Source organism: Ailuropoda melanoleuca, chromosome 20 (assembly GCF_002007445.2).
Source record: "Ailuropoda melanoleuca isolate Jingjing chromosome 20, ASM200744v2, whole genome shotgun sequence".
Classification (NCBI taxonomy): Eukaryota; Metazoa; Chordata; class Mammalia; order Carnivora; family Ursidae; genus Ailuropoda; species Ailuropoda melanoleuca.
In genome coordinates, this window is record NC_048237.1 from 25,644,569 (window position 1) to 25,667,947 (window position 23,379).

The 23,379-nt window shown below is 37.0% G+C and overlaps 1 protein-coding gene and 1 pseudogene across 3 annotated transcripts in view; one reads left to right on the forward strand and one right to left on the reverse strand.

Moving 5' to 3' along the window:
- Position 1: 1 nt before the first annotated feature.
- MAP4K5 (mitogen-activated protein kinase kinase kinase kinase 5) overlaps positions 2-23,379 on the reverse strand; it is a 102,062-nt gene continuing 78,684 nt past the window's right edge. For 2 of the 3 annotated variants that reach the window (XM_034648593.1, XM_034648595.1), the window contains exons 21-32: positions 21,479-21,558; positions 21,116-21,176; positions 18,261-18,263; positions 18,062-18,176; positions 17,640-17,698; positions 15,278-15,381; positions 14,491-14,668; positions 11,409-11,477; positions 8,628-8,720; positions 5,762-5,832; positions 3,421-3,476; positions 2-1,625 (exon numbers count right to left, since the gene is read on the reverse strand). In XM_034648593.1, the coding sequence (XP_034504484.1) occupies positions 1,538-1,625; positions 3,421-3,476; positions 5,762-5,832; positions 8,628-8,720; positions 11,409-11,477; positions 14,491-14,668; positions 15,278-15,381; positions 17,640-17,698; positions 18,062-18,176; positions 18,261-18,263; positions 21,116-21,176; positions 21,479-21,558 (977 nt within the window). In that variant the 3' untranslated portion in view covers positions 2-1,537. The remainder of the gene's footprint in view (positions 1,626-3,420; positions 3,477-5,761; positions 5,833-8,627; positions 8,721-11,408; positions 11,478-14,490; positions 14,669-15,277; positions 15,382-17,639; positions 17,699-18,061; positions 18,177-18,260; positions 18,264-21,115; positions 21,177-21,478; positions 21,559-23,379) is intronic. The other variant, XM_034648594.1, reaches the window with a different exon arrangement.
- LOC117797305 lies at positions 18,911-19,047 on the forward strand (annotated as a pseudogene).

Consider the following 23,379-nt stretch of genomic DNA (forward strand, 5'->3'; position numbering starts at 1 on the left):
GTGCATTTTTAAAGAAAATTTACTTTATGTTTTATTTGCATAACATCTTATTGTTTGCATAGTGAAAAGAACAGAGTCACAAGACTCATGGTCTGGCTCAACCACCAACTTGCTGTGTGAACGGGGTAAATCTCTTAACTTGGCTAAACCCTTATTTCCTCATCTGAAAAATGGAGATGATAATACTATTTTACAGAATTGCTAAAGACTGAATGAGATTGTTACATTGTTTTCATCTCAAATAACTGCTGAAATAATCTATACTTTGCTATTGCTAACCCCTTGTTCATCACCTCAAGGCTAACAGTTCTCAGTGAATGCACTAAGACAACAGGTACCAAATGTGACACTTTAATTTTGAATACTAACAATAGCAAAAGAGAAGCAAACTCAATAATGGCCCTGTCCTTCCTTATTTTTAGAATACTGGTTTTTATAATACTTATTTATACTATCCCCTCAGGAATTCAATTTTATTTAAAGATTTTTTTTTTCTTAAGCCTACTCAAAATGCATACGTACATATGTGAAACAGCCAAGCTTACACATGTAGGTGCTGTACAGTCCCTCTGGTGCAGTGTAAGTAAAATACACATCGTGGGCAGGTAAATACCCCCTCCTACATCAGGGATGATGATATATATGAATATTAATTTATTATGCATGATCCCTAATGTAAAAAAAAAATCACAGGTATATTATACTGCTTGTCAAGAATACATACACATGGTAGTCACATCTAGACATACACACCCCTCTAACAATATTTCAACCATTATCAGTATTTTCTGTATGATCCCCTGCAACTATAACTGAAAACACAAAACCCCCTTTTAAGGCAATTCTGGATGATCCTGTATTATAAAATACTGTGTTAAGCAAAACTGCATGTATGTACTGAACCCAAACACACTGCCTTTAACCCCTCAAAGTACTACTCTTAAAAGGTAAACACAATTTTTATACATTATAAAAAAATTTAAGCTGCTCTGAAACCCTCCTCTGCTAAAAGTTACATATATCACACCACTCCAGCAAGAGATTAATAAATAAGGATTAAATATTCTATTTTACAAAAACATACAGAATGGCCAATGTAAAAGTGAAAGGCTTATTTGATCATTTTTTTTATCAAATTATGTTCATTAAGAAGGAATAAAACATGGTATAAAATAAGAAAACTGTCACTAAATTTCTCTCTCTGAAGATAATCACATGAGTTGTTATCTAAAAATATCATGGCACCCTTGTTACAAACATTATTTTTTTAAAAGACTGTGTTTCCTGGAACTAGAGGACTATTTGTCTCATAGCTTTTATTAAGCAAACTTGATATAACCACCACACAGTGGCAAGAGATAGAACAGCTGTTTCCAGCTACAGAAAATATTGAATTCTACCTTAAAGTACAGATCATTTGAGATATAACCCATAAAAGTTAAAGTAAATCATAGTGTAGTTTGTACTGAACTTAAGATATTTTTGCTTTCAATGGAGTATAGTCATTTTCTTGTCATTTGAGATCAGTTTTTGTTGTTTAGTAACTATTTTCATGTCCAGCCAAGATGTAAAGATTGCTGTGTGCAGTAGGATTTTCTGTTGGCCTACTTTCCAGAACGACAACCCTGCAATTAAACCAAAACAAAAGGCTTATTTAAGGAGTAAAAACGGAGCTTGCATGCTTCATTCAAATACTAGTATCAAACCAGGAAAGAATATCATTGTTCATATTCTCATAAAGATCACAGGTGCACTGTCAAATTCAGCTTTACACTTTACACCTTAAAAACAAAACTGCATAACTGATATTTATGAATATAAAATACTGAAAACATTTCAGGATAGTCTCATTATCTTACTCCAACTAAAACCAAATTTGCTGACTCATATATGCCAAACAAAAAGTATAATAAACTGATTCTAGAACAACATGAAGGTTAGGGGCGCTGACCCCCTGCACAGTCAAAAATCCATGTATAGCTTTTTTTTTTTAAGATTTTATTTTTATTTGACAGAGAGGGAGAGAGCACAAGCAGAAGGAGTGGCAGGCAGAGGGAGAGGGAGAAGCAGACTCCCCACCCAGCAAGGAGCCTGATGTGGGGCTCGATCCCAGGACCCTGGGATCATGACCCGAGCTGAAGGCAGGTGCTTAACCAACTGAACCACCCAGGCACCCCCTCCATGTATAACTTTTAACTCCCTGCAAACTTAACTATTATTAGCTTACTGTTGACTGGAAGCCTTACAGATAACATAAACAGTTGATTAACACATATTCTGTGTGCTTTATGCATTTAACATACTGTATTCTTACAGTTAAGAAAGCTAGAGAAAAATGTTATTTAAAAAACCCTAAGAGGGGCGCCTGGGTGGCACAGTTGTTAAGCGTCTGCCTTCGGCTCAGGGCATGACCCCGGCATTCTGGGACCGAGCCCCACATCAGGCTCCTCTGCTATGAGCCTGCTTCTTCCTCTCCCACTCCCCCTGCTTGTGTTCCCTCTCTCACTGGCTGTCTCTGTCAAATAAGTAAGTAAAATCTTTAAAAAAAATAAAATAAAAAACCCTAAGAGAAAATACATTCACAGTACTGTACTGCATTTATTGAAAAAATCTGCATATAAGTGGACCCATGCAGTTCAAACCTGTGTTGTTCAAGGGTCAATGATACACACTAACAAGAAGGGGGTGAAAGAAGAGCTTAGAGAAGAAAACAGGATTCTGAGACACCCATCCAAATAGTGATTCTGTGACCAGCCTGAACTGGAAGACCAGAGGTTTTTTGTCCTTGCCTCAAAACTGATGCCTACAACCGGAGCCAATTTTGCTGCAGTAACAACTTTTGGTGGGAAAATAGGAAGGGAGGGGTATTTTATTAGTTGCAGAGGGAGACAATATAGACTTTGGAGAACAAAAGCTACTAAATTTTTTTCCTAAGATGACACAGTTTTGGAATTTGTCTTTCATTTTGATCACAGAGACCACATAATACCTTCTAATTTAGACTGACTTTAAAAACAGAGTCTAATGTTTTCTGATACAAAATGATACAAAAATGTCAGGAAGTGCATATTCTTTTGGGTTTATGTAGTGATAGTTAAGAGAAGATAACAAACCAGGAACAACTGATGAAAATGAAGGGACCTGAAATATGTCATGGTACTAGGGACATAAACACCTGTATTAACACACTTTGTCTTGGCTGACTATATCTCTAGAATCATGATCCTTGCACTGGTGAAAAGATTGCTTAATCGAATAATTAAATTCTTCTTCTCTGTCTCAATAAAGATACAAGGAAATTTCTCTAAGTTGCTGAGCCTTCTAAGAATCTTGTTTGAAAGAGTTACAGGGTAATAATATAATTAAGAACACAACTACTGAACTCCTTTGGTAATGAAATTAAAACAACCAAACTATTACCTGTCTGATCCCAACAAGCGGAAAACTCTTGTTTCATCTGAAATCTCCTGGGTAACCTATGAAAAGAAAATACCTATAGTCATACCTTTGTCCCCATATTATTTAAATCATAATTCAAAAACCATTTAGACAGAGCAATTATTAAACATATGGATAATTTTTGATAGGCTCAATTCCTCAAAGTGAAATGTATTTTAGCAAGTTTTCTTTGACTGCCGTATTAGTAAGAAATAAACCAACATTTATGGAATATCTGGTATTGGCCAGGTACCTTCCTTAGGAGAACTCTTTGTGATATATAATTCCCATATTATTGAAAGAAAAAAAAAAACCATTAAGGCTCAGAGAAGTTGAGTAACTTGCTTAAAGATGATATAACTGGTAGACCCAGGATTTGAATACGGATTTGCTGAACTGCAGAGCCCCCACTCTTCTTTCCATCAGTGCAGATGCTTACGGTGGCACCCCGTAGCCCACCTGAGTTCTACAGAGCTGGCTGTGTCTTACTTCAGTGCATCTATGGTTCCCACAGCTATAGAAAGTACACAAACTCACGGGCAGGTGCTACTCCGAAGTGTGGGGAATTTACACCCCTGGGACTAACCCTTAATCAAAAGAGACAGCAGTTGGTGTATAAATGCACCAGCCTCCCCACCTTCAAATGAGTCTATTTTGAAGTGTTCTCTATATCCTTCCTCAGCGGTTTCTTAAGGTTAAGCCGTGGAGCCCATAGTGGGAACCAGTTTACTAATATACTCTTTACTGGGGTTTTTTGCCCCTCTCCATCTTATATTCCCCACTCTATCACTTGTTTTCTGGGATCTACTCCCAATAAACTGCCCGCACTTGATTCCTTGTCTTAGGCTAAGGTCAGCGTTTGGAGGAGTCCAAGCTACAACAGTGTGGATCTAAATAAGTATAAAAATACTCTGTTATCAATGAATTTGCAGTGTAGCCAGGGGGACAGAGCTCATAACCTTGAGGCGGGAAATTAATGAGGTGCTATACTACATGGAGCTGATTTTCAGAGTGTTAAGTTTCAGAAATGTTCCAATCATTGTGGTTGAATGGCTGAGTATTACTTTATGAATATCACAGCTGGACCCAAATGAAGGATGAGAACACAAAAAGAAAGGTAAGCAAGATGAGTTAAAAATAGGAAATAGAACTTGTGATATAGTGAGCAACAGGTGTTTTCTATAGATTTCTAACCACAACAGTGACACGACACACTGAGAAAAGCATGTAAGAACAATCAGTTTTATGGCAGTAAGTAAGACTACAGGTTTCATTAAATGCAGGGACCTGGTGACATTTAGTGACATGAGCAACTAGATAAACTGACACATCCAAAGATAGCTGCTTTATGCTATTTTCTCTTGGAAGCATTCTAACTCCACATTCATGTAAGAGTACAAATAATCAGTCACATATAAATAAGAGCATGGATAAAACTAAAGATAATTCAAATAGAAGACTTCCAGTTTTAAAATAAGTCCAAAAATGTGTGAGACAATGGTGTAAAAGAATTACACAGGTACACTTGTGAGTAGGAAATGTCTGTTAGTATCATCTTAACTACTAGGATTCATCTCTCAAGGCAGGATTCCAAGTCCCTCTCTTGCATGAAATGTAGCCTTATTATCTCAATTAAAAGTGATTTCTGAAGACCCTCCCTTCAAATCCAGACTCTGCCATTTGCCTAGCCACTTAACTCTGGGCAAGATACTTAACCACTCTGTGCCTATAAAAAATAGGAATATGAATAGTGCCTAAGCGTACTGGAGTGTTAGCTTTAAATAAGCTAATACTTGTAAGTGCCTGGACACAGATGGTCTAAGGGTTTGATAGTATTTATAAGTACTTCGTTATGCCTTACAGTGCTATAACAGAGTCCTGCATGCTGCTGGGACTCAATAATTATTTACTAACTGAGTTAATTTTCTTAGATTTTTCCTTAGTCCTGTGAACTAATACATATTAACTTAGAATTTTAAATATAATATTAAAAAAGAAGCTATACATTTATAGATTATGGAAGAGACTTATCAAATTTAGAGAAGTTTACCAACCTTGGCAACCACATTTACAAATTACAAATTAAAGAACTGAAATTATACAAACTCATGTTTGACAATTCCTCGTAGCCACTGAGAATCATACAATGAATACAAAATAAAATTATCTGAAGGGAAGATACTGGCAATTCTGCTCTACCAGTTCATAGCATTAAAGGTACTACACAGGGTACCATGGGTCCAGAAAGAAAATGCATAAAATGAATGCTGCAACATTTAAAATCTTTTGTGGGAATCATGGGACGTAATGTGAGAAGCCTTACCTCATCTGATTTGAAGCTTTTACCCTGCATTCCATGTTTCCAGAAAGCCAACACGCTATCTTGAAGGCATACTAAAAAAGATTAGAGAGAACGGAAACTAAAATAAAGCACAGAGTAATTCATTATACATTTTCCTTCACTGTTTTAAATAAATACTAATGTAAAACTCTCCAAGTGCTTGGTGCAAAATTCCACTGTCTAGACCATCAGTTCCCAACATTTTTGTGGCTAAGGCATGCCTAAACTCAAATAATTTATTGAGGCAGAGTCATGAAAGTTTTCAAAGATATATATAACAGGCATTCATTTAAACATGGGCTAACTTCTTCTGAGCTGGATATCAACATATTAATTTCTCTTTCATATGCTTTTGTCTTAGATGAATAAAAAAATAAAGCACACATAATTGGTATTTTGGATCAAAAACATGGTTATTTAAATACTGTCATATATTTACAAGTAGCTATTAAGGAAGCATCTTTTATGTATATTTACATTTCCCTACTACAAATTTTATTTTAAAACCTAAACCAGTCTTACAACCCAAAATGCAACCACACACTGAACAGTTATCATCTGTGAGCCTATTCTTATTCAGAGGGGCTCCCAGTTATAGCACTCACTGCTGCAGCTTTCAGCACCCCCACTCCCACCCACCTCAGGCCTCTGGAGCCCTCTGGGCCTCTCTGCCCTGGACTTGAAGGCCTCACTGTCCACATGAGGGCTCACCGCCAAGCTTGCTCACCTTCCCAGTGGCTCTGGATTCAGGAGTGACCATGACCCCAAAGTGTGGCCACCACATGACAGGCCACAGCCCCTCCTGCTCCCTACCCATTTCCCATGGTCCCCTGGTGTGGCCTGAAGGTCTTGGAGGGAAACCTGTTCTTGTTGTGCCTTGTCCATCTCTATCTTCTGCTTGGTTTCAAGCAACAGGCCTGGGCCCACTGAGACACCCTTAGAAATAGAGTAGGCAGGCCACACAATTGCGGGGGAGGAGAGCAGAGCCTCTAGGCCCTTCCTGGCAGAGGGCTGCAGTCGTTAAAGTGCAGTCAGTGAGGAAGGGAGCCCATCTGATTTTGGAGGGTTAGCCACATGTCCCACACATGTAAGGTAAAGGGAGAAAGTGACTGAAGCCTTTCGTTTCTTACTAGAATACGGACTCTGTAAAAAGTTAGATTAACAATGTTCTGGGAATGTAAGTTAGCTCAATAAAAATAAAGTATTTGACAGTAACAAATCACACATTTCACTAACTGTGACAAATAAAAAGACTCAGTTACTGGTTTTATTTTTAAAAGGTGATTTAAAGGGACTCTTTTTTTTTTTTACCCAGGAGGATCCCTGTAATTATTTCCAAGTTCATCAGCAAGGAGAGATGGTAGCTTAAGAGGAACAAACTTCTGTGTAAAAATTAAAATTTCCTAAAAAATGTGACACATATGAAAAAGTTTAGGTACCAGTATGTTTCAGTTAAAATGAAAAGGAACTAAAGATCTATATGTCAGAATCCCTACTGAAAATATTAAATCTTGGAAACTGGTATGCAATATCCAGCACATAAAGGAGTGAAAGAAGAAACTAGTTTCAAAATCCCTTATGTCCAGCCATCTACAGAATGTTTAGGTTTCCTGCTTCAATAAATTTTCCAATTGCAAGCAAATTACTTTTATGAAAAATGTTTACATAGAGGGATGAATGTACTTCACGAAAGGGCAAAATTCCAGTTGAGAAACCATTAAAATATTCAATAGATGAAACAGAAACTTTCTAAATGATGAGAAACACATTTTTTAAAGAATATACATTTAATTATGAAATACATATATTTTTTATGGCCCAAATAAAAATTGCCGACTTTAACTATTTTTGACTTAGAGTCATATCATATATTGTTCAAAATGTTTCCAGTTATGGTATTTTTTTCATAAGTTCTGTCATCCCTGGGAAAATATTTACTGACATATAACCAATGAAGATACAAACAACAATAAAATATAATTTGTATCATAAAACCAATGAGTATTACACAGAGTAAAATACTCATTGGCAGGAAAGCAAATTAAAATGGCATATTAGTTTCCAAGTCCTATGGGAAACTAGTTATTTATATATAAATGGACCTAAACGCAATAACCATCAACACACCAACCAGAACATTACATGGCAAAAATTTAAAGCATATCTAACACCATTAATCACATCACACAAATACCTTCATGATTTGGAAAAAAACTGCGAGCACATAATTCACTTCATGCAGCAAAGGGAACAATGAACAGAAATTTAAAAAATGGTTTCAAGTTTTAAATACCCGGGAAACAACAACAGAAGATTTATTAAGGTCTAGAATTGTGCTGTCCAATATGATAGAGCAACTGGCCACACGTGGCTATTAACATTAAAATTACATTAAAATTTAAAATTTAAAAAATTAAAATGTAGCACTAGGAATGGTTCAAGAACTTAACAGGTGTGGTTAACGAGTACTATATTGAAGAGCACACAGGACATTTCCACACCACTGAAACTTCTAGACAGGGCTGGTCTAGACAACCCTAAGTATGGAATGAACAAAAAATCAAGTATTCTAAACACATTATTAAAAAACAGAGGCTTAGGCAAAATAGGTGAAGGGGATCAAGAGGTACAAACTTCCAGTTACAAAACAAACAAGTCACAGGGATATAATGCGCAGTATAGGGAATACAGTCAACATCACTGTAGTAACTTTGTATGGTGACTGACGGTAACCAGACTTACTGTGGGATCTTTTCATGATATATAGAAATATCAAATGACTATGTCATACACTTTAAACAGGATATCATATGTCAATTATACTTAAATTAAAAAAAAGCAGACTTACCTACAGATTCAATGCGAAAATCAAAACTTAGCTCAGAAGCCAGTTTCTTACTTGATTTTAGTTTTCCTTGTAGATTTACAATTTTTACAAATTCTTTAAAAAAAGAAAAAGCAAGTCAAAAGTGGAAATGCAAATCTGCTAAAATAAATGTAACTTGATATGTGGATTTTATATGGATACAGAACAAATATTCTTAATAAAGTTCGACTATTATGATTCAAGCCTGCCCACTGAAAAACTGTCATTAGTTTGTGTAAAACTATCTGTTTTATAAGATATAAAAGTGCCTTCTTTAGTAAACACAGCAATTCCATGCTATTTTTTCCTTTCCTTTTTTTTTCTCTTTAGGATATATTGAACACTTACATTCTCATTTTTTAAAAAACATGGTGCTTCAAAGTAGCAACCTTAGTGCCCAATTACTTAGCAATTGGAGTTGATTTTTTTCCGTTACAAATTATATAACATATGACAAGTAGTATTTGTAGTAATTCATAACTTCAGTATATGAATAATATTGCACAGTGGTACACAGGGGCAACAAACAGTACTTCTCAAGGGTCGTAAGTTCTTACAAGTAGACTCTGGGATGGTGAGTATACACAAATCTATTTTTCATCTATTTGTTTTAAATTTAACCTTCTTTACCTCTGACTTGGAAGACACCTTCTCTCTGCATTATCTGTCTACCATAATGTGTGATTATAGGCCTATCTCTACTGCTGCTTACTAACACTGATTTATACTGTATGGTTGACAACACATTTTTAAAGTCTTATTCTGCTCCCTTAAAAAAACCCGAAAAGCTCAAGAAAGTCATCTTTCCTTTTACCTTGAATAATTATGAAATGGAGGGCCCAGCTAGTCAAAGGTTTTTTTTTTTTTAAGGCATATTTATTTATTTATTGAAATTTTATTTATTTATTCATGAGAGACAGAGAGAGAGAGAGAGATTGGCAGAGGCAGAGGGAGAAGCAGATTCCCTGGGAGCTCTGCAGGGAGCCTGACGTGGGACTCAATCCCAGGACCCGAGATTATGACCTGATTCGAAGGCAGACACGTAACCGACTGTGCCACTCAGAGTCCCTAATCAAAGGCTTTTTTTTCTTTTTTCTTTTTTTTAAAGATTTTATTTATTTATTTGACAGACAGCCAGCGAGAGAGGGAACACAGCAAGGGGAGTGGGAGAGGAAGAAGCAGGCTCCCAGCGGAGGAGCCTGATGTGGGGCTCGATCCCGAAACGCCGGGATCACGCCCTGAGCCGAAGGCAGACGCTTAACGACTGAGCCACCCAGGCGCCCCCCTAATCAANCCGAGATTATGACCTGATTCGAAGGCAGACACGTAACCGACTGTGCCACTCAGAGTCCCTAATCAAAGGCTTTTTTTTCTTTTTTCTTTTTTTTAAAGATTTTATTTATTTATTTGACAGACAGCCAGCGAGAGAGGGAACACAGCAAGGGGAGTGGGAGAGGAAGAAGCAGGCTCCCAGCGGAGGAGCCTGATGTGGGACTCGATCCCGAAACGCCGGGATCACGCCCTGAGCCGAAGGCAGACGCTTAACGACTGCGCTACCCAGGCACCCCCCTAATCAAAGGCTTTTGACATTTTTTGATAAAATACGTAAGTCAACAAAATGAAAACTAAGCACAATTTATTTTCCTTAGATGACTCAGAAGGTTTTTGGGGATTTCAATATTAAAGGTTCAACATTATTAATATTGAATTCTGATTATTTGCTTAATTAGTACTAAACTTCCTACTTGTTTGGATAAAAAAGAATTTATCGAATTCACTTGAAGTTTACAGAATAACACTCCAATCTTACCAGTATTCAAAGAATCAGAAGTACTTAAAAGAAAGGGTGACGGGTGAATGAAACAATTTGGATTTTGATTTACTTCTCTACAGTACTGATGATCTTTATGATTCTATAAGGCAAATCCACTAGGGAACTCTTTAGAGAATAGAAAGTAGGACAAAAATACAGGCAAATTCAGTAAGTAGAGCAATTTTGTAAATTAGCCCGAACACCTAGGGGCAGGTCCAGTAATTTAAAAATATTGGAATGGATCAAACATAGCAATGGCTGCCAAGTTTCAAGGATAATTTTAAGTCTGGGTGAATTTCACCCTGCATGATTTACTGCGTAAAAATAAGGTGGGTTTTAAGACCAGATTTCTCTGAAAATTGAAATAATTCCTGTTGTTGAAGATTCTTCTGTGTCTCCATGCTTACAGTACAACATACTTCCATCAGTAACATCTCTGCCTGCATCAAAAGAATCGTGACTAGCAGGCGAAGGTGTCAAATCTGTTTGTACATTAGACTCTCACTCCTACATGATTCCAAAAGTTCATGGNTTAGACTCTCACCCCTACATGATTCCAAAAGTTCCTGTTATATGACAAAGTGGCCATTCTAGTATTACCTTCTATTTTTTCCATTAATTACAGTGCGGTAGGAAAAAAACTCTCAGTTTCATACAGAATTTTATACAGAAGTTTTATACAAAATTTTACCCCAGGGTTATGGCAAGCTGTCTTAATATGTTTCCAAGTAGGTCAAACAAAATAAAGAAAAAGTCACAGAGAATAGTATTAACAAATAGATCAATTAATTACTATAACCGTAGCCAATTTAGGTTTTTCATCAATAAAAAAAAGCCACTTTTAAGGAGAAAAGTGAAAATCTTGAATTATAGTTTAACAGAATTAATCCCACAAAAAGATCTGTTACATCGAGTGGTATATTCAGAATAAACTTTAAAATAGTACTTACTATCTAAACACACTAAAACGGTATCTCTCTCCAACTGTGTTACGTGAATGGAATCCAACTGTTGGCTACCTTGGAAGCGGAAAAAAAACCAGGGTTACCGTTATAAGACATGCTTTAAAAACCAGAGCTTAGAAAAGAAACACAAATTCTAAATTTTTCTGTCATTTTCAACTAGTTTTTGAAATTTAACACAGAAATTGTATTTTGTATGTGTTATCTTTCAAAAAATGTATGTAGGTCAACTTAGACCTAAGTCCTAAGCATAGATAAATGAGCAGAGAAAAACTCAACTTTGCATTTAATTTATAGAACTTTGCATTTAGTTATAGAAATGTGAGTTACAAACTTAAAATGAAGCCAAGGGTAAATATAGGGAAGAGAGTAAATGCATGCTATACAATGATTAGATTTTGCTGTGTATTTTACATTAGCCAGTGGGAGGATGGAAGCAAGAGCAATTAGGTGAATCACAGCATCTGAGATAAAAATAAGCCAGTAATTCAGAGAAAGCAAAAAAGATTAATGAAATTATATATGATCAGAGAGAAACTTTCCTGGTGTTGGTGTATGTGTGTGTGTGTATAAGTGGGACTTCCTTTATTAAGAGGCCACGGAGTAATATAATGGACAATACTGTCAACATCTTTGAAGGAAGCAACTTTCATAACTTTGCTGATATTCACAGGGTTGCTCTGCTAACAGATGTGATGACATTTTTAAAACATTTTGGTAAAACAATTCATTTTAGGCACTCAGTTTGCTTGAATGGTCTAGCAAGCACTGAGCAGGGGGGAGGGGCAGAGGGAGAAGGAAAAGCAGACTCCCTGCTGAGCAGGGAGCCCAGCGTGGGGCTCCATCCCAGGACCCTGAGATCACGGCCTGAGCTGAAGGCAGACACCCAAATGACTAAGCACCCAGGCGCCCCTAGAACAGTCATTTTTAATTACATCTCTTTGGGAAGCCCTTTCCCTTAGAACCTGCACGTTTGAACATAAACACAAAGTTTTATATAATACTGTGGGGTTTGTGGACCTTTCAAAAAGCCCATACAAAGTGAAGCATTTAGATCTACAGAACTGATAAACCACTGGTCCCTCAGGCAACACTGCAAAACATAGTTTTTCTCAGTAACTCTATATACATTCATTTATTCAACAAATATTTACTGAGTGCTGATAATATGCTAACATCACCCTTGGAGATAAAGATACTGCAATAATAAATCACACTAAGACTGAAAGAGTCTTGGAAGAGGAGTTCATTTTAACTGTTACAACTGTTGCCGACGAAGGTCTGACCTCAATAATGAACACAGATGGGGGGTGGATTAACAATCATTTGCAAAAATGGAGAAGCCTAATAAGGACAACCTCTGCTTGAGGGTGATTTGAATGATTACCCTTAAGCAGAGTCCTGGCCCTCTTCAGAAAGTAATTTTGGGTCTGCCTTAATTTTACCCTACACATGTTAAAAGTGGGTAGAACAGTACCCTCAGGCATTAAAAAACAAAGCAACAACAACAACAAAACCCTCAAAGCCCTCTACCAGAAATTCACAAGAGGACTAACTAGATGTCTACCCTTGAGCAATGCAACCTCTTAATATAGCATACAGAAGAAGCTGGTTGCAAATACAGGTAACTGTATGAAATGCCTTGCTCTATACTATTACATACTAACCAGTTAAAAAAAAAATGGGGCTATCTGCCAAAAATGATCTTGGTTTTTAAATAAACTGATCTATAACTCTTCTTTGTAGCAGTAACTACATAATCGACACACGTTTCTGTCTGGGCTGTTTATATTTCATGATAATAAAACAGTGTCATTTGCATCTTTCTGTTAGTTATACAGGAGGTGGTGTTCTAACGCAACCAAAAGCATTTAAACAATAAATTAGGAAGAAAGGTGGAGTGTAAATGGGATTGGGAGGGTACAGAATACAATCTTATTTTACTGGAAATTATGACTTGTCCATAAAGACAGTGATCCCACAGTCCGCTGCATGCTGGAACTGGCTTGTACTGGATTGTTAAGTTCTCAGGAATTTTGTGAGCCACATGACATCAGGTTGGTACTCTGAAATATTCCCTTGGTGGGAGTATTTATACCACAGAAACTGACAACGGCTACCAGCTAGGCTTCTCTGCACCCCAACTGCCTGTTGTTAAACGTTCATCAGAACACCACTGGTTCGTATCGATTCTTATTCTCAAAGTGACGTTGGTGTGGCTCTACATTAACTTCAATAGCTGGGTTATATAAACAGTTCTTGTAATTTAGCCTATAAATGAGCAAAAGGTATTTAATAAGAACTATCAAACTTAATGCTTGTAACAAATTTCTTCACAAGGTACTAAACAAATACAACAGTGGTAAGTAATGAAATAGTTCTGACTGAAGCTTGCTTGACCTCCTATGTAAAACCAGGGTTACAAATGATCACATAATATACTAGCACAGCAAACAGTAAAAGATCCCCTTCGTCTCACTTATTACATAGATTTTTAAAAATTCTTGATTTGTTCAATTTTAAAGTTTAAGAATACACTTCCCAGGCTTTTTGGGACTTTCAGTGAGACACTTTTGATAAAACCCGAGGCCAACGAGCCATTCTTACAAAACACAAGAGCTATTTCCCAGTATCTTTAAATGGTAAAGCTTGGAGGTCACACACGAGAAGCTTCCAGTAAAGTCTGAAAAGCACTTGGACCTAATGATTCTAGGAAGTGTGTGTGTGTGGGGGGGAAACTGATAGGAAAGAGGTAAATTTCTTTGCCTAAGAAGCTGATTAAATTTGAAAAACATCTTTAAAAATTTAACTATTTAGGAAGTTCAAAAAGTTAACTGATAACAACTAAGACCTTTATATGTCAGGAATCGTTAAAATTTTTCTTGGTAAAATAATTTGTGTCGATTGCCTTAGGCATATAGAGACCATAAGAGCACCCACGTGCTCCTCTGGCTCAACGTGGGAGATGGTGTTGATCAAGTCTTCGAACCGGCCCATGCTAATTGAGCTTATTCTGCTCCTTTTACATGCAAAAGCACCCATATTTGAACATAAGGTTGAAAACACTTACCTGCACCAATCTCTGTGAACCATGAAGATGCAGAGTTCAGGTTGATTGTCTCAAACTGAACCACCTGATGGGATTCGGTGCCTTTGCTAATAGCTACACAGACCATCGGGTATTCCTGTTCTGGTATTACCAGCATTTCAAAAACATTCAGAGGACTTGGCAAAGGAAAATCAAAGTGCTGCAAAAAATAAACAACAGAAATATAATTTCGAAACAATCTCACCATTCATAATGTTGAATAAAGCCAACACAAAGGCTTTCGTTTTCTCCTTGATTGATCTACTTCTAAAAAAGGACTACCTCTAAAATGATCATGATAAGGTTGAGTTTCCTATAAAAATATGTTTTAGAGAATTGGCCAGATTCATCTTAATGGCTGTGATGCTTCTGTAAGTTTATTAACGTAGAGGAAACCTTCACAAGAATACAAAAACCCCTAAACCAAGTAAACACCCATAAATAATTATAAATGTGTGGACCCTAGATAATAGCACTGAGATCATACTAATTTTAAACATTTAATTTTTATTTTATTTTTCAGAGAGGGAGAGAGGAGGGGGGAGAGGGATGTGGGAGAGAGAGAGAGAATCTTAAGTAGGCTCCACGCTCAGCACGGAGCCCAACATGGGGCTCGATCTCATGACCCTGAGATCGTGACCTGAGCTGAAATCAAGAGCCTGATACTCAACGGACTGAGCCACCAAGGCGCCCGAGATCATACAATTTTAGCTTCAGTTATGCACTAGTGTTTTCTAAGGAAGAAAACTATAAACAAAGTAATATATACCTTTATCAACATGAATTTCTGCATTGGCTCATACCACTGAAGTAAAACAATTCCAGACTGTAAAGCTCCACAGAGGTATTTATGTCCTGTGTAAGGGTTTCTGACTGGAAAGAAACAAGGCAAAACCGACACAACCAAAACAATGAATACCTTGATATGAAAACATAATTAGTTTAGTTCATTAAAAGCAACATCTAAGTTATGGTCATCTAAGAGCTAACTCACTTTCCTTGCAAAGGCAGTGCTGATGCATGGGAAAAACAATGAAATGTGGCTTGCCATGATACCAAAATATGGATGGAAGAAGAAACTATCAGAAGTGATTATTTAGCTGATAAAGAAAAAGGATTGTTTCTGTTCACAAAGATGATAAGAATAAGAAAAATGATGTCTTTTCTTTTGGCTTTGTTACCCTTTCCTTTTCACTTTATCTAATTTTAAATTATATACAATTACTTCTAAACATCTTTAATAGACTAGGTTGTTAAGCATAAGAACCTTCTACAAGGGACAGTATTTTAAGCACTAAAACACCGAAACTAGTATGCAACCTGAAGAGTGGTTTTTTAAGTAAATTGACTTAAACAGAAAGCTAGGAAGCAACTGAAATCTATGATTTCATTTTTGGTATAGTTTACTTAGGCAAGATGAAAATAACTATTTTACATTTTACTAAAGATGTAACTTTCTTGACTCAAATCTACAAAAACTCATAATTGGTCTTTCCTTCTCCCCAATTTGACTCCCATCAGCAATTATGTATACGGATTATTAATAAGAGTAGTTATTTCCAAATAAGCTGTATCTTAATATATGTATGAGTTTATATCTTAGATTGTAAGCTTCTAGACCTCTCTTGAGTCATAGATCTTGGGAATCTGATAAGAGATATGATTCTCCCTAGAAGAATGCTTATGAAATTTGTTTATAACTAAGAAAATACCCTATGGAACTATGCAGCATGAACATCAATGAATAAGCTCATTGCTTCAATAAACAGAATTAAACGGGACGTTAAGATCCCAGGATCTGAAGTCATGGACTGGGTCTGATCCCAGGTTCTATTTCTTTCTAGCAACATAACAAATATCATGGGGTTGTTTGAGGGTTAAAAGAGGGAAAGTGATTGTATAGTACAAAGTTTAACCTTGCTCCAAAAGAAGTCTGGCCTCTGTCCCCTCGTTTGGGAGGCAGTCTCTAAGCCTCAGGAATGTCATGTTGGATAGGAATGTCTTTGTTTGCCTGGGGCCTTGGGTCACTGAATAGTCCAGCAACATGATTNTTTGGGAGGCAGTCTCTAAGCCTCAGGAATGTCATGTTGGATAGGAATGTCTTTGTTTGCCTGGGGCCTTGGTCACTGACTAGTCCAGCAACATGATGTAGAGTGGGGGCTTGCAACACTGGACATTCTTAGGGGAGGGACAGTCATGCCAGAAAGACCAATGATATGATTTAGGATAGGGGCTTTGGGTCATGCAGTATCAAATGACCTTCAGAGGGACTGGATATTGAGATCAGCCATGGGGACAATCACGCCTCTGTGAGGGAGCCCTAATAAAAACTCCTGAGTATCGANGGGACTGGATATTGAGATCAGCCATGGGGACAATCACGCCTCTGTGAGGGAGCCCTAATAAAAACTCCTGAGAATGCGGTTGGAGTATGGCCCCTGGATGGCAATGCTCCATGTGTATCATCACACATCACTGCCAGAAAAGTAACACTGTCCATTACTCCATGGGGAGAGGACAACAGAAGCTCTATGTTTGGTGGGACTCCTAGACTCTGCCCTATGCCCGTCTTCTCTTGGCTGATTTTAATTTTTATCCCTTCCCTGTAATAGATCGTAACTATGAGTAGAACCACTTTCAGTGAGTTCTGAGTCCTTCTAGAGAATTTTTTAACATGAGTGCGGTTTTGGAAGTCCCCCAAACTTGCAATTGGTGTCAGAAATGAGGGTGGTCTTGCGTGGACTGTTCCCTCTAACTTCAAAGTTAGCTAACCCCCTATACTAGTGTTCGTACAGCACTAAGCAGTAATGGTTACATAAATGCAAGTGGTAAATAAATGGTGAGTAATAAATGGTAAACGAGGGTATTAGCAGAGATACAGCCTCAGGGAAATATGGTTTACAAACTCTAGGAACCCTATGCTCTGAGAACGCATTAGGTCCTCCGCAAACATTTTTATGCCATGTCCTGCCACACAGCCTTGTGCTTCAGTGGCCTCTTAACTACTTATTAAAAACAAATACAAAGCCTACCTTCCTTCCTATTTGATACTATAAGACTCTCTACAGTGTTAAAGAATTTTAAAAATGCTAAAAGCTCTAACCATCTAGGGAGAAGTAGCATTTACTCACCTATGCAACATTTGTGGCAGCCTTTTGTATCAGGAATCTTTGTTGTTAAAGCGAACTTTCTGCAACATAGGACAACACAGGACAATATAAATGTACTCTAGCAGCGGCTCCCAGACAATGATTTGTAGACTGGCTGCACCAGAGCCAGCCAAGGAGCTTTAGACGACCAATCAGAGACTCTGAGCCCCAAAGCTACCTGGTTCTCTAGGACTGAGCCGGGGCCGGGGCTCTGCAGGTGGTTATCCTGGACAGTCAAGCTAAGGAAACACCGGTCTTGTGAATTGCATATGGAGTGCACTTTAGTGTAAACTACCTTTCAGAATTAAAACAAAGGAAGTTTCTTAGTGGGCAAGGAAAACTGGCTATTTTAAAAATAGATACTAATGGCCCCTCACTCCCAACAGAATTAAAATATTTTGTACCTTGGTAGTATGCGGTCTGGAAACCTATGAGTTTGAATATGGGCAGCTAATCCTGGCTTTTTGGCTTGTTCAAACAAAGCTATCAGGTTATGAGAGTAGAGTTGAAAGGTTTTTCCTATAAAAGAGAAACATGTTACTTTTATTAGAATCTTGTACAGCAGAAAAACAAGAATTTTCAAGCAAAAGAAAACATAATTACCTTCTAAAGTAAGGAATCCAGAAATGTTCAAAGAGTCAAGTAAAATAGAAAGACATACAAAAAAACAAAAAACAAAAACCCAGTTAATACGTTTTGAAAGATAACAAAGGTTTAAGAAAGTAGATAATTCTGTTTCCTAACACATGAATTAGGTATATTTTGACAAACAGCTGATCTGGGCAGAATATATATAAACCTTAATGAAGCCAGCACAGAAAGAAAAAACTATTAAACATTGTTGTACAAGGGACTGAGTTATAATGATGTGCATGTGAATATTTTAGTATAACACAGGAAATTCTGTAAAATTGTGTTACACTATCTCTCTGGGATAGACCTATTTATCAAGAATTTATCAAATTACCTTGGTTTAAAATTGTGAATGAAGTCTTAAATATAACAACAGATTATAATACTAAGAAGAGCAAAGCAAACTGATATTAAATGCCATAAAAGCAGGATAATGGGGCTACAATTTCCATATAATCAAAACCACAGGTGTGTTAAGCAAGGGGAGAGAAGGGAAACATCTATTGACTCCTTAATACACGGTATGGTACTATAACAACAAACAAGTATTCATCATTATACTATCAGAAAACATAAATATACAGTTGACCCTTGAACATGAATTTGAAATCTGTGGGTCTATCACTTCTCGGCCTTTTGGCTAAGATCAAGTGTGAACTCTGTGGGTCTACTTACATGTGAACCTTTTTAAAGTAAGTACAGTACAGTACACTGTTAATGTATTTTCTCTTCCTTATGATTTTCTTAACATTCTTTTCTCTAGCTTACTTTATTGTAAGAATACAGTATATAATACATATAAAATATAAAAATGTGGCAATCACCCGTTTACGGTGTTGATAAGGCTTCCAGTCAACAGTAGGGTATTAGTACTTCAGTTTTTGGGAGTTGTATGTTATAGGAATTTTCAAGTGCTCCGGGGGTCAGCAATCCTAACCTCTGCATTACTCAAGTGTCAACTGTCTATGATATAGTCTTATGATACAATATTGAGTCTTATCCTCAACAAAATTCCCTGTATCTTCTTAGAATGCAAACATTCTGCCTAACACCATACCACAGCCTTCCTCTCTCCACTCCCTGCATGTTAGCTAGCCAGGCAGCCGAACACACGTGTATATGTATGTGTGCACGGCCACCCTAATGCAGACCCTCGGGGAGAATGATGTTTTCTCCTGCTGAGCTCTGCTACTTAACTGCATTCAGTTTTACGGGTCATTTTAACTGGAATATGGAAATAACTAATTTATAGGCTAACTTCTCCCTGTTTTCCTAGAGGTATTTTATAAATATATAAAATGTATTCTATGTGGTTTTTAAGCTTATATCCAAAGGCAGTTATGAGAAGGGATAAAAACAGTTAAGAGAGTAAGAGGAAAGTGATTTTATATGTATGCAAATCAGAACTGTTAAACAGAATTGGGTTTAAGTTTATTTTTATAATAGTATATATTAATATTTTGGTAAACCAAGTAAAAAAACTGGGGGAAGCATAATTAAAATCAAAGCGTACTTTTTCAAGGACTTTTGTACTTTTTCAAGGACCCCAGCTTTTTAGAAGTCATTTATGCATAATCAAATAATATGTTCTTTTTGTAAACACTGTCAACAGCTCAAATATACAAATTTCTGAAGAATCTCGATTAGGCAATGGTTAGTGGAAGAGTTCAAGTTAGACACACATACTTAAAATTATGAAAAGGACATTTCTTAAATTAGGCCACAATTCATAATAACCCACCTATCGGTAAGGCTGTGTATGAGCACTGACGCTTTAAAGCATAAATAGCTGAAAGGTACACTTAATGCCAAAAAGCCTGACAGTGCAATAAGTAAGAGCTGGGATATAATACTCACATATAAAGAAGAGTTGAAAAAAATTTAAGAAATACTAAAATAATCATTCCAAGTAGAGAGAGGGGTGAATGCTGTTTTAATAGTGATAGCACTAGGATTATTAAGAGACAGAAATAATGCACTCCCTTACACTCTAGTACCAGAATGAAAGTGAGCAGCAAACCTCTAGGCAGTCACTTACATCTAAAATGTAAGAAAATAGGTTTTGGTAGGTAAGAATTGGGGAAAAAAAAAAAAGCCCAAAATACCACCTACCCTGCCCCCAACAACAACCAAAAAAAAAAAAGACCCCACAAAATCACCATTAGAAGAGGCTGTTCTGGAATACACTTATTTATAAGAGTTTAAAACATCTGTCCAAAATGGTTATGGCACCTGGTCCATAATAGGAATGTTATCAGCAAACACCTGTGTGAGCTTTCGCCGTGTAAGCTAAGGGCTCGCTGTCATCTCATCTAATCCTCGTGCCAGCCTCATGAGGCTGGTATTGTCACCATCATCCTCATTTTACGATTAAGGAAACTGAGGCTGAGAGAGGGTGACTTTTTCAAGATCACAGAGAAAGGAAGCAGCTACACCCTCTGATACTTTCCCTTCAACTGTTAATTGTCAATGGAAGGCGAATGGTGCTAGGAGAGTGGACAGGGGAGGAGTCTGAGTGGAAGGGGCTGGCCTCAGGTGACAGTCACTGTGATATTCCTCAGGTGTTTAGCTCCTGGGCGAGTCTGGGAAGTGCTACCTTAACTGAACACAGGTCCTTTCTCAAGGTTTCTTCCCATTCTAAGTTGGTAGAAAACATCTGCAAGTCTCAAAGTTACTATACTATAGTAACCCAAAGTAACAACATTTAAAAATACTGTGTATTAAAATTACGTTTCTTTTGTGTCAACTATAACTTCAACTAAAAAAACCTATATTCTCTGCTTGTCTATAATTTACTTTTCTTATTATTTTTGTTATATACATACCTGATAATGACATTAAAGTATTATTGATAACATAGAGCCAAGTACATTTCCGAGGAAATAACTATAAAGAGAAAAAGATAATTAAAATTCTCCGATTTTCATTCCCTCATGCTTTAACTTCCAAATCCCAACAGTCTGAAATAGTATAAAAATCACTGTTTTCTAACTTTTAGTAAATTACCAAAACCTTAGAGTACAAAAAAAAAAAGAAACTTGTAACATGAACATGTAAGAAGTACAATTTCACCTCCTTAAATATTTAAATCATAAAAATTAAAACTGAGGCCCATAAAAATTTATTTAAAAGATTTATTTTATTCAAAATACCCAAACTAATTTCTTGAGTTAAAACTCCTAAATTACCTGTTCCATCGTTGCCTCATGTAGCTCATTGAGATTCAACGTGTAAATACCATCTTCAGTTCCAAAAATAATGTACTGATCTAAAACAGTTGAAATAAATCATGAGAATTTGCTATCATTTTCTGATATAATTCACTAAAATGGCTTTATACTTTAATGGTCTTTTTTTTTTTTAAGATTTTATTTATGTATTTAGAGTGCAAGTGGGAAGAGGGGCAGAGGGAGAAAAAGAATCTCCCAGCAGACTTCACACTGAGCACAGAGCCCGATGATGGGCTCGATCCCATGACCCTGAGATCATGCCCTGAGCCAAAATCAAGAGTCGGACACTTAACAGGCTGAGCCACCCAGGTGCCCCTTTATAATGGTGCTGAGAATTAGATAGCCACCCGCCCAGCCAAAGAACAATTATTTTCTAAAATTCATGCCATCTTCTTTACCTCTTTCTCCAATTCCGATCTCATTTTTTGTTGTTGTTGTTTTTATTTATTTGTTTGACAGAGAGAGAGACAGCCAGCAAGAGAGGGAACACAAGCAGGGGGAGTGGGAGAGGAAGAAGCAGGCTCCCAGCAGAGCAGGGAGCCCGATGCTGGGCTCAACCCCAGGCGCCCCCCCCCACCCTGATCTCATCTTTTAAAAGCAGATATATTCTCTGTTACTCATTCACTCTGGCTTTATCTTTTATTTTATTTTATTTTATTTTATTATTTTATTTGTCAGAGAGAGAAAGAAAGAGCACAAGCAGGGGGAGTGACAGGCAGAGGGAGAAGCAGGCTCCCTGCTGAGCAAGGAGTCCAATGCGAGACTCGATCCCAGGACGCTGGGATCATGACCTGGGCCTAAAGCAGCCACTTAACTGACTGAGACACCCAGGCCTCGACTGACTTTATCTTACTTAACTTATATAATCCTTCCTTTCAACATAATTATTATGTCTTTAGATTTTTCATCACAGCTATATATTTTTGCCTCATATCTCAAATACTCTTAGAAGAAGGAAACTATAAATTAAAAAGAAATTATAAATCATGACACACCAGAAACGACGAGCACACCTAGTGTCCAGATCTTGGTTCCTAAATATTACCTTCCACTAAAAAGAACCAGGGCTGCTTGGAAAAGGCTGATTCCAATTCTGGGGCAAGGAAAGTGTAAGATGTGCCTAGAAATCTTGCTGTGCCAGAAAGTAAGGAAGTGATCAAATGTTAAATAAAAGAACATATGAACTCCCACTGCTCAAAAATTCTGGGACAATTTAAGTGCTAAAATGAATCACAATAGTAGATCATATCTCACTGAATAAAAAAAATAATTCCTAGGTTCAAACTAATACAGGTACATAAATAAATGGGAAAGAAGGGAAATTGTCCACAGATCTCAATGGATTGTCAGTGGACTATCAATAAATTCTAAAACCAGTTGGTCAAGGTCTAACGAACAACAGGGTATTTATATAGCCTCAATGTATTCCATACTACTTATTAATCAGCTTAGGAAAGTAAGTAATTATTAATTAATCAGAAACAGAAAAATAGTAACTTGACAGTAGAGAAAGCTAGTGAATACCACCTTAACCAGCTGGTCAATGTTAATATCACTGGTATTTGGACAAGCTCATAGAATGTGCCTTCTGATAAAACGTGCTGAGAAGAGCACAGTAACACTTCTTTCATACTGCCACCAAAAATACATTACCTGAGCTCAGCATGACTCATCAGACAAACCCAAATTAAGGGACATTCTACAAAATAAATAGCTTCAAAAATGTCAAGATCTAGAGAGAGAAAGAAAGGTTGAGGAACTGTTCCAGACTAGAGGAGATTAGAGAGATGTGGTAGCTAAATGAAACATGTGATCTTGAATTATATATTGTTGGACTGGGTAAAAAAGGAAGGGGGAGA